The sequence below is a fragment of the Podarcis liolepis genome (genome assembly GCF_965112155.1).
Source record: "Podarcis liolepis genome assembly, chromosome: 6".
Classification (NCBI taxonomy): Eukaryota; Metazoa; Chordata; class Lepidosauria; order Squamata; family Lacertidae; genus Podarcis; species Podarcis liolepis.
Window position 1 is genome coordinate 4,274,518 of NC_139559.1, and position 12,767 is coordinate 4,287,284.

A 12,767-nucleotide genomic window follows, 5' to 3' on the forward strand; every position below is an offset into this window, starting at 1 on the left:
TTGGTTGATAATATGATAGACAGATGACGTAAGGATATGTACAAGTTTATAACATGCAGAAAATTAGCTTTATAAAGTTCCCCCCAGGTTTCTGTTGTATCACTTCCAATATATTTAATCTATTGCGGGCAGATCTTAAATCCTGTCTTATTTCTTAACTGATCTTGCAATTCAGTTGGCACATTCAGACACACTCAGATTCTGATTCAGTTTTATGGATTGTCAATCTGGACATTTTGCCAAATGCTTCAATCTCTCTGATGTTTCTCTGTCTCTCTCTCTTTTTATGTAGGCTAAGGAGCAGAAGAAACAGAAAAACTACCAGCGGCTCCTGCAGCTGGATGGGCAGAGCTTGGTGCCATCGGATGAGGCCCTGGAGTGCCCCATCTGCTTCTTGGCCCTGCAGCCGGGCGAGGGGGTGACCTTGCGGGAATGCTTGCATTCATTCTGCAAGTAAGTAAACGATCCAGTAATAATAATCATCATAATTTATTGCTTATACACCGCCCATCAGGCTGGGTTTCCCCAGCCACACTGGGAGGCTTCCGACAGAATATTAAAAACATGATAAAACATCAAACGTTAAAAACTTCCCTAAACAGGGCTGCCTTCAGATGTTTTCTAAACGTCAGATAGTTGTTTATTACCTTGACATATGAGGGGCGGGCGCCACCACCGAGAAGGCCCTGTGCCTGGTTCCATGTAACCTCGCTTCTCGCAGGGAGGGAACCGCCAGAAGGCCCTCAGAGCTGGACCTCAGTGTCGGGGCAGAACAATGGGGGTGGAGACGCTCCTTCAGGTATACAGTACCAAGGCTGTTTAGGGCTTTCAAGGTCAGCACCAACACTTTGAATTGTGCTCAGAAACGTACTGGGAGCCGATATAGGTCTTTCAAGACCGGTGTTATGTGGTCTCGGCAGCTGCCCCCAGTCACTAGTCTAGCTGCTGCATTCTGGATTAGTTGCAGTTTCCAGGTCACCTTCAAAGCTGGGATGGAACGGCTCCCTTAAGAAGAGGAGTATAAATGGGAATTTTCCCCAGGTGGAGAGAAGTGAAGAGTAGAGTCCCCTAAGGATCTGTTTTTCAGACCTGGACTCTTTGTCAAACGATCTCTGGGTGGTTCATAAGATAAAAACACGGGATAAAGCCACAAATAAATAGTGAAAACAGAAGCAACGAAACAATAACTCCCACAAAACATTTAAAAGGGCATCGGGAGGTGCAGCTGGTGCCTTCATTATACACCTTTAGGTGCCAGGCAAAAACATTCTTCTGTAGCCAAGCTTTTGGCTGATTGGCATCCAATGCCCTTTTGAAAATGTGTTTGGGGGGGGGTTATTGGATTATTCTTGCTTTATTATTATTATTATTAATTATTATTTATTTATTATTATTATATATTTTGTGTTTTTTATTGTGATTTTATGTTGAGCGCTGATAATAACAATGTCAGTGTTTTTGCCTGGCACCTAAAGCTAAATAGTGAAGGTGCCAGGCAAGTCTCCCTGGGGAGAGCATTCCACAGACGGGGAGCCACTGTAGAGAAGGCCCTGTTCCCGTGTTGCCACCCTCGGGACCTCTTGTGGAGGAGGCACACGAATAAGAGCCTCTGATGATGATATGGGGAGAGGCGGCCCTTGAGATATTGCAGTCCTGAGCCGTTTAAGGCTTTGTAGCTCAAAACCACGCTTTGAATTAGGCCTGGAAACTCATTGGCAACCAGTGGGCCAGGAGGGTTGCAATATGGACAAACCGCTTTGTCCCAGTGAGCAACCTGGCTGCTGAATTCTGCACCAGCCGAAGTTTCCGAACCTCCCATTTCCGTGTGACGTATGTGTCCCCCCCCCAATAATTTCTCCCTCCAGGGACTGTTTGAGAGGAACCATCCTCAACAGCCAGGAGCCCGAAGTGCGCTGCCCCTACATTGACGAGAAATACTCCTGCCCGGGGCAGTTGCTGGAACGGGAGGTCAAAGCGGTAGGCCTGTTAAAATATCTGTTTTGTACACACAAACACACATGCAGGTGGCGCTGTGGGTTAAACCACAGAGCCTAGGACTTGCTGATCAGAAGGTCGGCGGTTCGAATCCCCGCGCAGATGGGGTGAGCTCCTGTTGCTCAGCTCCTGTCAACCTAGCAGTTTGAAAGCACGTCAAAGTGCAAGGAGATAAATAGGTACCGGTCCGGCGGGCAGGTAAACAGTGCTTCCGTGCGCTGCTCTGGTTCGCCAGAAGCGGCTTAGTCATGCTGGTCACATGACCCGGAAGCTGCATGCTGGCTCCCTCGGCCAATAAAGCGAGATGAGCGCCGCAACCCCAGAGTCGGTCACGACTGGACCTAATGGTCAGGGGTCCCTTTACCTTATACACACACACACACACCGGATTTCCCAGAAGGAGCTCAGGATAGTGTATGTGTTTCTTTCCGTCCCTCTCCCCAATTTTATTCTTGCAATAACCTTGAGACGTAGGCTAGGTTGAGAGTGAGAGAGCGACTGGTCTCTCTGATGTTCACCCAATGAGCTTCACAGGGAGGGGCACTGAACTCCTTGGCTCAATGCTCCTTTTTAATTGAAATTTTTATTTACAACATAACATAACCCCCCCACTCCCCCAATACAGTATGTTATACAATAAGCATAACATAGAACAATACAAACAACCAAATAAAAGACTTCCTTTATTCTGCATCTGGCCTCCTTATGTACTTCTTATAAGCTGAATAATTATTAAGATTTTTCTAATTATAACTTAAATATCCACAAATTCTCCTGCAGACATTAATCGAGACATGTCCGGGTATGTATTTTAGGGCATTGATTTGTGAAGTATTCTCTGCATTTCCCCCCTGCTTTTTGAAACTCTTGTCTAGTGTGATCTCTAATTGCCTCTGTTAATCTAGCCAGTTCAATATACTCTAACAGTTTGTCTTGCCATTCCATTTTTGTTGGCACAATTTCATTTTCCCAGTTTTCAGCAATTAGGATTCCTTGGTTCAACACTCCTAATCAGTGTGCCACATGGGTGCTCTCACAAATTATTTCTGGCTGATTATCATAGAATCAAAGAATTGTCTAGTTGGAAGGGGCTCTGAGGGTCATCTAGTCCAACCCTTCAATGCAGGAATAATAATAATAATATTTATTATTTATACCCTGCCCATCTGGCTGGGTTTCCCCAGACACTCTGGGCAGCTTCCAACAAAATATTAAAAACACAATAAAACATCAAACATTAAAAACTTCCCTAAACAGGGCTGCCTTCAGATGTCTTCTAAAAGGCAGAGAGTTGTTTATTTCATTGACATCTGATGGGAGGGCGTTCCACAGGGCGGGCGCCACCACCAAGAAGGCCTTCTGCCTGGCTCCCTGTAACCTCGTTTCTCTAACCAACTGAGCTACATATTAGATTGATTGAGGCACCAGTTGGAGCTTGCAACATTCTTGATTTTAGAATGTTGTATTATTTTATTGTTGTTAGCCGCCCTGAGCCCAGCTTCGGCTGGGGAGGGTGGAATATAAATAATAATAATTATTATTATTAACCCTGGTATCCAAGCCCAGCAGCTCTTGCAAAATCCTGGGTTCCACGGGTAACATTATTCTCACTCGATCTTTCAGAGGCAGATTCCCTGACTTAAAACAGCATGATTAGACAGCTGGGGCAATTTGCTTCCCCTTTTGGGGGTCTCCTCTGATGTTGTTTTCTCCATTTGATCTCCAGCTCCTGAGCAAAGACGAGTACCAGCGTTTCTTGGACCTGGGAGTCTCCGTTGCCGAAAACCGCAGCCGCTCCAGCTACCACTGCAAAACCACAGACTGCCGGGGCTGGTGCTTCTACGAGGACGACGTGAACGAGTTCCCGTGTCCTGTGTGCGAGAAGGTGAACTGCCTGCTTTGCCAGGTGAGATGCTCTCTGCTCATCTAGAAACTGCCGTTGTGCATGGATGTGTCGGTTACGCTAGAAATTTAGCCTGCGGGTGGGGAAGGGAAGACCAGTCCACAGCTGGGAGATGGCAAACATGGTTGGAGCTCAGGATCGGTGGGCCGGATCCTTCCCTTGGCTTTCCCTTGCTGGTGCAAGGCTAGTCACCTGATGTCATGATGACATCAGGTGGCAACTTCAGAGGGGCTCGCAGTGCCAATCAGCCGAGCTCTTTTGAAAGTGTGCTGTTGGTGTCAGTCAGCTTATTGGCACTGATTGCGTCCATTTCAAGCATCCCTTTAAAATATATTTGTATTCAGGCTGCACCTGTAAGCAGAGGGATGCCAGCCCTTGCAAAAGGACATTTCCCCTATTTCCCCTATTCAAAGCAGGCCTGCAAGCTTTGGAATAATAATAATAATAATAATAATAATAATAATAATAATAATAATAATAATAATAATTTATTTATACCCCGCCCATCTGGCTGGGTTTCCCCAGCCAATCTGGGCGGCTTCCAACAGAATATTAAAATACAATAGTCTATTGAACATTAAAAGCTTCCCTAAACAGGGCTGCCTTCAGATGTCTTCTTAAAGTCTGCTAGTTGTTTTTCCCTTTGACATCTGGTGGGAGGGCCTTCCACAGGGCAGGTGCCACTGCCGAGAAGGCCCTTGGCGCTGGACCTCAGTGTCCTGGCAGAACAATGGGGGTGGAGACGCTCCTTCAGGTATACTGGGCCGAAGCCGTTTAGGGCTTTAAAGGTCAGCACCAACACTTTGAATTGTGCTCGGAAACGTACTGGGAGCCAGTGTAGGTCTTTCAAGACCAGTGTCTTGGCGGCCACTCCCAGTCACCAGTCTGGCTGCCGCATTCTGGATTAGTTCAAAGATAGCCCCACGTAGAGCACATTGCAGTAGTCCAAGCGGGAGATAACCAGAGCATGCACCACTCTGGCGAGACAGTCCGCGGGCAGGGAGGGTCTCATCCTGCATAGTAGATGGAGCTGGTAAACAGCTGCCCTGGACACAGAATGGACCTGCGCCTCCATGAACAGCTGTGAGTCCAAAATGACTCCCAGGCTGCGCACCTGGTCCTTCAGAGGCACAGTTACCCCATTCAGGACCAGGGAGTCCTCCACACCTGCCTGCCTCCTGTCCCCCAAGAATAGAACTTCTGTCTTGTCAGGATTCAACCTCAAACTGTTGGCTGCCTTTGCAAGCACTAACAGTCAGCTGATTGTGGGCGCTGCAAACCTTTGCCGGACAGCATATTCAGAAGAGCTTGGTGCAGCCACTCGCCGCCTGTAATCGGTTGCAGCCACTGTAATCGGTGGTTACAATGAGCTCCTTTGCATGCCTTCAGTCAGGTAAGGGATTTGCTAGTCCCAGCTATCAGCTGATTGTTGTCACCTTGAAAGCCACAGGACTGTGTCTTATTTTTTTTCCGGTGCCACACCTGATGTCATTTGCTGTCAGGTGGGCAGGATTTATGTAAAAACAACAGCCTTGCAGGCCAAATGGGGAGGCCTATCGGGTCAAAGAGGTTCCTCACTCTTACCTGTATCTTTGAATACAGGTAGTCCAAACTCTTCTAAATGCTTGTTTATGGGAGAAGTAGGGATTGTGCATGCTGGTGAAGATGCTTTAGTTGAGATTCCTGCATTTCAGGGGGTTGGACTAGATGACCCTTGGGTCCCTTCCATCTCTACATTTCTTAAGATGTAGACTGCAAGACAGAATGGGAATGGATGTAGATGTCAGCTTGAAGTGTGTAAGAAAAATAATTACCGATAATCTTCAGTGCTGAAGAGCCAAGTGGGCCCCAGATGGATATTGGTATTTGGGGTAGAATATTCAGATAAGACCCTTCATAGAACAAAAATACTGGGACGCGGGTGGCACTGTGGGTTAAACCACAGAGCCTAGGACTTGCCGATCAGAAGGTCGGAAGTTCGAATCCCCGCGACAGGGTGAGCTCCCATTGCTCGGTCCCTGCTCCTGCCAACCTAGCAGTTCGAAAGCACGTCAAAGTGCAAGTAGATAAATAGGTACCGCTCCGGTAGGAAGGTAAATGGCGTTTCCGTGCGCTGCTCTGGTTCGCCAGAAGCGGCTTAGTCCTGCTGGCCACATGACCCGGAAGCGGTACACTGGCTCCCTTGGCCAATAAAGCGAGATGAGCACCGCAACCCCAGAGTCATTTGCGACTGGACCTAATGGTCAGGGGTCCCTTTACCTTTACCTTTAGAACAAAAATAGAACAATTGACCATTTCCTGCCCATTGGTGGTATCCGGAATCTGCCATTTTCAGCGGATGCCTAGGTTGGCTTGATAAGAGGCTATTGGGTACATGACATCATTTCTGGGGCACCCTACTAGTGTTTGCTAACCATTTGGGGGAAGGAGACTGGAAGTCAGGATCCAAACCACATGTCTCGTCTGCAGGCTATTCACGAAAACATGAACTGCAAAGAGTATCAGGATGATCTCCAGATCCGAGCTCAGAATGACCAGGCTGCGCAGCAGACCACACAGATGTTGCTGGTGAGAAGGGGTGGCTGAGGGGCTCTGAAAGGGGGAGGAAGAGGGTCACCCCCAAGTTCAGGCCCACACAGTATATTAGCAGTCCTCCGCCCCCCCGGTTCATGAAATAGCTGGGAAAGAGAGCAGTTGGCTTGTACATTTTACCTGCAAAAAATGTTGGCAGCTCCAACTTTAAGGAAAAAAACATCAGGGTGGTAAACAGCACAAAGTCAGCAATGAAAAATTCACGAAACGCATGCAAAAATGTATCGTGAATCTTAAAGTACGGTGAGATTAATTGGAAGTCAGTTTTAAATTTCTTCTCTATAAGTTTTATAATTGTGTTCAGTATCAGGAGTATATACAGTGGTACCTCGGGTTAAGTACTTAATTCGTTCGGGAGGTCCGTACTTAACCTGAAACTTGTTCTTAACCTGAAGCACCACTTTAGCTAATGGGGCCTCCTGCTGTTGCCGCGCCGCCGGAGCATGATTTCTGTTCTCATCCTGAAGCAAAGTTCTTAACCTGAAGCACTATTTCTGGGTTAGCGGAGTCTGTAACCTGAAGCGTATGTAACCTGAAGCGTATGTAACCCGAGGTACCACTGTATGATGATAACTATATTAATCTTCTTGTATCTTATAGTGTGGTGGTTTGTTTGATTTTTCCGTTATTTGTTTGTTTACTTGTATGTACATCTGTTTTCTCATAAATGTATTTATTTTATACACACACACACACACACACACACACACACACACACACAACACGAATCAGTAGATCAGCTTAATGTATTCATTCATTCATTTATTCATAAGATTTCCTACCCACCCAGGATGGGTTCCGTCAGTAGAATATACAATTCCAAAAAAGCCCCCCAGATAAAACCATTGCAGCTATCAAACATTCAAAACCGTTCAAAACGGAACAGGGCAGTATAAAATCAGCAAAAGAGGTGGGTCCCACAAACCCCCTCAGTTGTCAAAGGGCAAAGTAAAGAGCGTGTGGCTTCACTGTATGGCAAAAGCCGTGCAGGGGCTCAGGGCGCCTCCGTGGGGAGGGAGTTCCACAACTTAGGGGCTGCTGCAGAGAAGGCTGTGTCCCAGCCTGTCCCTTCTGAGAGGGGCCGGGTGACCAAGAGAGCCCCTTCACCCCCCACATAGCTTAACACCTGAGAAGTCTGTAGTGATGGAGACATCTTTGGATATTTGGGGGGCAAAGTTGCTCAGGGCCTTAAAAACATAAGCCCCTTGAATTGGGCCCGGACATCAACATGACTCCATCACCTGTCAGTGGGGGGGGAAGCCTGGTTTGCACATGCATGCTGATCCCTGCTGATTTGCAGCATGCACATATAGTTTTGGAAGAGTTTGGGGATTTCTATGCCCCACGGAGCACCTTAAGGTCCACAAATAGCAACACTCTAGAGGTCCCAGGCCCTAAGGAAGTCAGATTAGCCTCAACCAGAGCCAGGGCCTTTTCAACACTGGCCCCGGCCTGGTGGAACGCTCTGTCTCATGAGACCAGGGCCCTGCGAGGTCTGATTTCTTTCCGCAGGGCCTGTAAGACAGAGTTGTTCCGCCTGGCCTTTGGCTTGGAATCAACTTGATTCCCTCCCCCTCTTTCTTTCTTTCTTTCTTTCTTTCTTTCTTTCTTTCTTTCTTTCTTTTTTCCTTTCTCTTCCTGTGATGGAGCTCCTATTTGGGGACTTCCCTGTCTTTTTTCTGGCCCACGTAGGACCAGTCTGGATAGTTGGCCTTGGTGAAGATTTGACGTTTTCATCCCCAAAAGTTTTTGCGTTTCTACTGAAATAAGACTTCATTTTAATGTTGCATTTTAATCTTGTTTTTGAGTTGTATTTTAATAAATTGTTTTTTACCTGGTGTTAGCCGCCCTGAGCCCGGTCTTGGCTGGGGAAGGCGGGGTATAAATAAATTTATTATTATTATTATTATTATTATTATTATTATTATTATTATTATTATTTCTAGACCCATCCATGCAACAACCACCCACCCTGGGGGAGTGAATAGTCTAGTTCTGGCGCAATCTGCACCATGCAATGACCTGCCATCACCCCCTTGCCCCTGTCCCTGCCCCCTTGGGTTTGGAAGAGGCAAACCTAAACATGCTTTCTCTTTCAGAACATGGTTCAGAAAGGGGAGGCTATGCACTGCCCCACATGCAAGATTATCGTGCAGAAGAAAGACGGCTGCGACTGGATCCGATGCACTGTCTGCCACACGGAGATCTGCTGGGTGACTAAAGGGCCGCGGTGGGGGCCTGCGGTATGTGTTGGTCAAGCGCGCGGCAGAGAGCGGATTCTAATAATAATAATAATAATAATAATATAATAATAATAATAATAATAAATTTTATTTATATCCCGCCCTCCCCAGCCGAAGCCGGGCTCAGGGCAGCTAACAACAATAAAACAGTACAAAAGTACAGCACAAACAACACTTTAAAATCATTCATTATAAAATTAATTAATTCAAGCCACTGGCAACCATTGGGCCAGAGCTCCGTGAAGATTGCCGAGGGAGGGAGTCAGGCTGTGCCCTGGCCAAAGGCCTGGTGGAACAGCTCTGTCTTGCAGGACCTGCGGAAAGATGTCAAGTCCCGCAGGGCCCTGGTCTCTTGTGACAGAGCGTTCCACCAGATCGGAGCCACGGCCGAAAAAGCCCTGGCTCTGGTTGAGGCCAGCCTAACTTCTCTGTGGCCCAGGACCTCCAAGATTCTCTTCAAACGGTGTGTAGTGGGCTTTGGGGTCCTTTAAGACGCCCAACACACTCATGGATTTGGCTTTGAAAGATTCCATCCGCTTGGATGGGCATGGGCTGTGCGACACCAGGAACCTCAACCGCAGTCGTCGTCAACCTTTGCGCATGCTGGTTGCGGCTGATGGGAATTGTAGTCCAAAACACCTGGACTACAACATCTGGTTGTTTAGGTGCTGAGGACCGTAGTGAGGACTTGCTGGATGCAAAAGCAGAGCTGAAGGTGTTGCAACAGATAAACCCTTCCCCAGAAATGGGTTGGCTGTTGAAGCTTAATAAGAATAAGAAAAATATTACAGTGGACGCTCAGGTTCCGAACGTGATCCGTGCGGGATGCACGTTCGCAACCCACAGCGTTCGCAACCCGTGCCTGTGCACGTGCGGGTTGCGATTTGGCGCTTATACGCAAAGCGCGATTTAGCACTTCTGCGCGACCGCCAAAACCCGGAAGTACAATGTTCCGGTACTTCCAGGTTTCAGCAGTCCGCAATCTGAAAAAAACGCAGCCAGAAGCGTCTGTAACCCAAGGTATGACTGTATTATTATTATTATTATTATTATTATTATTATTATTATTATTATTTCAACCCACCCATCTGGCTAGCTTTCCCCAGCCACTCTGGGTGGCTTTCCACAGAAAGTTAAAAATACATTAAAACATCAGTCGTTAAAAACTTCCCTAAACGGGGCTGCCTTCAGATGTCTTCTAAAAGTCTGATAGTTGTTTATCTCCTTGACAACTGATGGGAGGGGCATTCCACAGGGTGGGCGCCACCACCGAGAAGGCCCTCTACCTGGTTCCCTGTAACTTGGCTTCTCAGAGTGAGGGACCCGCCAGAAGGCCCTCAGAGCTGGACCTCAGTGTCTGGGCAGAACGATGGGGGTGGAGACGCTCTTTCAGATATACTGGACCGAGGCCGTTTAGGGCTTTAAAGATCAGCACCAACACTTTGAATTGTGCTTGGAAACGTACTGGAAGCCAATGTAGGTCTTTCAAGGCTGGTGTTATGTGGTCTCGGCGGCCGCTCCAATCCAAGCTTTGTAAGAATGTAAGACAAATTCTACTGGATCGGACAAAAAGTCCAGCCTAGTCTAGCATCTAGTACCCACAGTGGCCTATCAGATACCTTCAATAAGCATTGCAAGGAGTTATTGCCTTGCATGGGAGTTGGGCTAGGTGACATACTTTCAGAAGGTAAACTTGAAATCCTTTGGTTTTCCAAGAGCAGCTTATGTGCTTTATATCATACATGGGTTTACCACACTAACTGTTGCCCAGTCTCAAAAACAATAGCAAATTTGAATTCCTCAAACATATTTTGCACTAAAGCAATTTGCAAACATTTAAGTTTCTCCCCCTGAAATGGCATGCCCTAATTCCATAGTCTTCCGTCTTTTCGGGTCCAGGGCTTCTTAAAGTTATGTGGCTTGATTGTGCAGATGTGAGAAAGCCGAGATAGGAAACTTCCAGTTAATGAGAGGAGATGGCAGGCGATGGGGCAGGGCTGTTCTACAGCCCTAATGTTGCAGACCAAGAATCCTGTCCAGCCACCCTAGCCCAAGAGATGTAATCAGGTGTCTTTTGAGAGACCTGTGTGGCTGGGAACTGCTTCTGGTCTTGCGTACGATGAGGCCTGCTGTGTTCACCTTTGAACCCAAAGAGTTTTGGAACTGCTCTGGTGTGCAAAACTGTTGCATGAAGCGTATCCAAGATGTCAAGATGCGCAAGCCCCTTGCAGTGCAGGAATAGCAGAAGTCACTGCATCCCAATGTGCTCTACTGCGCTAGGCCCCTTCATTCCTTCTTTCCTATTTTCCAGACCCAAACTAGAGAATCCAGATGGAAAACTAGAATTCCGCCCCCCCCCCCATTTTTTAAATTGATTTTCCAAATTTTTTAAAAAGCAAACATAAATCATTACCATATTTAAACCAATCTTAGTATCATTGTTAAGTGACTTCCTCATATCCCCCTGGTTGAATTTCAATATATATCTTTTTTAACGATTTTACAAAACCAATATTCTCTTAAAATTAACTTAATCACTTAACCTCTTTCTTTCTATCCAATTCTGCATTTAAACATATGAATTCATCACATTACATATTTAAATCCTAAGCCTATCTGGTATTTGCAAGCTTTCCAATTTAAATTATCTTAACATATTTAGCTAAGTAGTCTTTAAAATTTCCTACGTTCCTCCTGATAGTCCTCCTTGGCTAGCTCCAAAAAGGAAAACTAGAATATTGACTACAGGGTGACAATGCACAAATAAGTAGGGTGTTTTTTTTTAACTTCGAAGGAAGCAATTTCCCACATAATCACGCGAAGGACAATTTCGAAAGTAGCAATCCTACAGGAGGTTTCCTCCCATCTCTCCCCGTTTTCCTGTCTGGCAATTTCCTGACCCGCTTTGTTTTTGGACCCTGACCTTTCCTGGGCAGGAAGACCTACATTGTCCTTGCACTCTCATCAGGACCCTCCCATGGCTTCCTCCGTCCCAACCCTGTGAGATAATCTCTTCCTTATGTACCTGCCGTCTGCCCTCTGTTTCATTGCTTTCTATCTCCTCCTCCTCCCCCCGCAGGGTTCTGGCGATACCAGCGGGGGCTGCCGCTGCAAGCTGAAAGGAGCCCCCTGCCACCCCAACTGTCAGAACTGCCATTAAACAAGAGGGGAGGAGAACTCTGAACTTCTGGAAGAAGAGGCTGTCTCGCTTCAGGGGAATGGAAGTCAGGAGCGAACGTCAAGCTGAGCTCTGGGACAGCCTGGGCTGTTGGAATGGCTCTGGCACAGCGAAGTTCAAGACTCACAGGCTCAGCTCATGCGCCATAGAGAAGACGACTTGCTTCCCATACATGTGCGAGCTGGGCAAAAGGGTTGAGTGGAAATGCTGGCCTCTTACTGGGTTTGAGGGCAGGCTGGACTTCTTATTGTAGTCCTCGTGCAGACAGGCTTCTTGCAATGTCCGTGGAGAGATGCTGTTTTTGCTCCTTTCTCTACAACCAGTTTTTCCTGCTTCCCTTCCCTATGGCAGCATTACATTCTGTATCCTTCCAAGGCTATAGGAGCAGAGGCTGTTCTTGCCAAGCTGCAGGTGCTTAGCTAAGCTCTGACCCCTATCACAGATGGGGCGGTGCCCTACGGTGCATTCGAACCAGGCTTGTCGGCACTGAGTTCCACTACAAAATACACTGGGTTTTGTGTACAATATTTACTTGATTTGCTCTAATAAAAGTTATTTATAAACCTGTGGCTGCGTTTTTTTCTGCAGGTAGTTGAGCTGCAATAGTAACTTAACTTGTATTGCTCAGGAGCAGGTTAGTGAGGCTTTGTATTTGGGGTTTAGCAGTCCCGTGTTCCCAGATTCCTTCAGCCTAACTCAGTTCACAGACTTGATAAAAGCGTAAAATGGATTCTTATCATCCATCCTGGGGGCGCAGAATTAAGGCAGGTGCAAAATTAAAAAAGAAGGTGGCTGGATTGATTTCAAACACAAAAGGTTTTCTTTTTGCTCCGGGTTTGGGGAATTGGAGTATTTC

At 46.8% G+C, this 12,767-nt stretch overlaps 2 protein-coding genes across 4 annotated transcripts in view; both read left to right on the plus strand.

The window, feature by feature from the left end:
- Positions 1-12,474, plus strand: part of RBCK1 (RANBP2-type and C3HC4-type zinc finger containing 1) — a 28,481-nt gene extending 16,007 nt beyond the window's left edge. For all 3 annotated transcript variants that reach the window (XM_083507534.1, XM_083507536.1, XM_083507535.1), the window contains exons 8-13: positions 293-453; positions 1,866-1,977; positions 3,722-3,901; positions 6,368-6,466; positions 8,590-8,733; positions 11,813-12,474. In XM_083507534.1, coding sequence (XP_083363660.1) covers positions 293-453; positions 1,866-1,977; positions 3,722-3,901; positions 6,368-6,466; positions 8,590-8,733; positions 11,813-11,893 — 777 coding nt within the window. In that variant the 3' untranslated portion in view covers positions 11,894-12,474. The remainder of the gene's footprint in view (positions 1-292; positions 454-1,865; positions 1,978-3,721; positions 3,902-6,367; positions 6,467-8,589; positions 8,734-11,812) is intronic.
- Positions 1-12,767, plus strand: part of NSFL1C (NSFL1 cofactor) — a 146,224-nt gene that overhangs the window by 93,667 nt on the left and 39,790 nt on the right. The window lies entirely within an intron of this gene.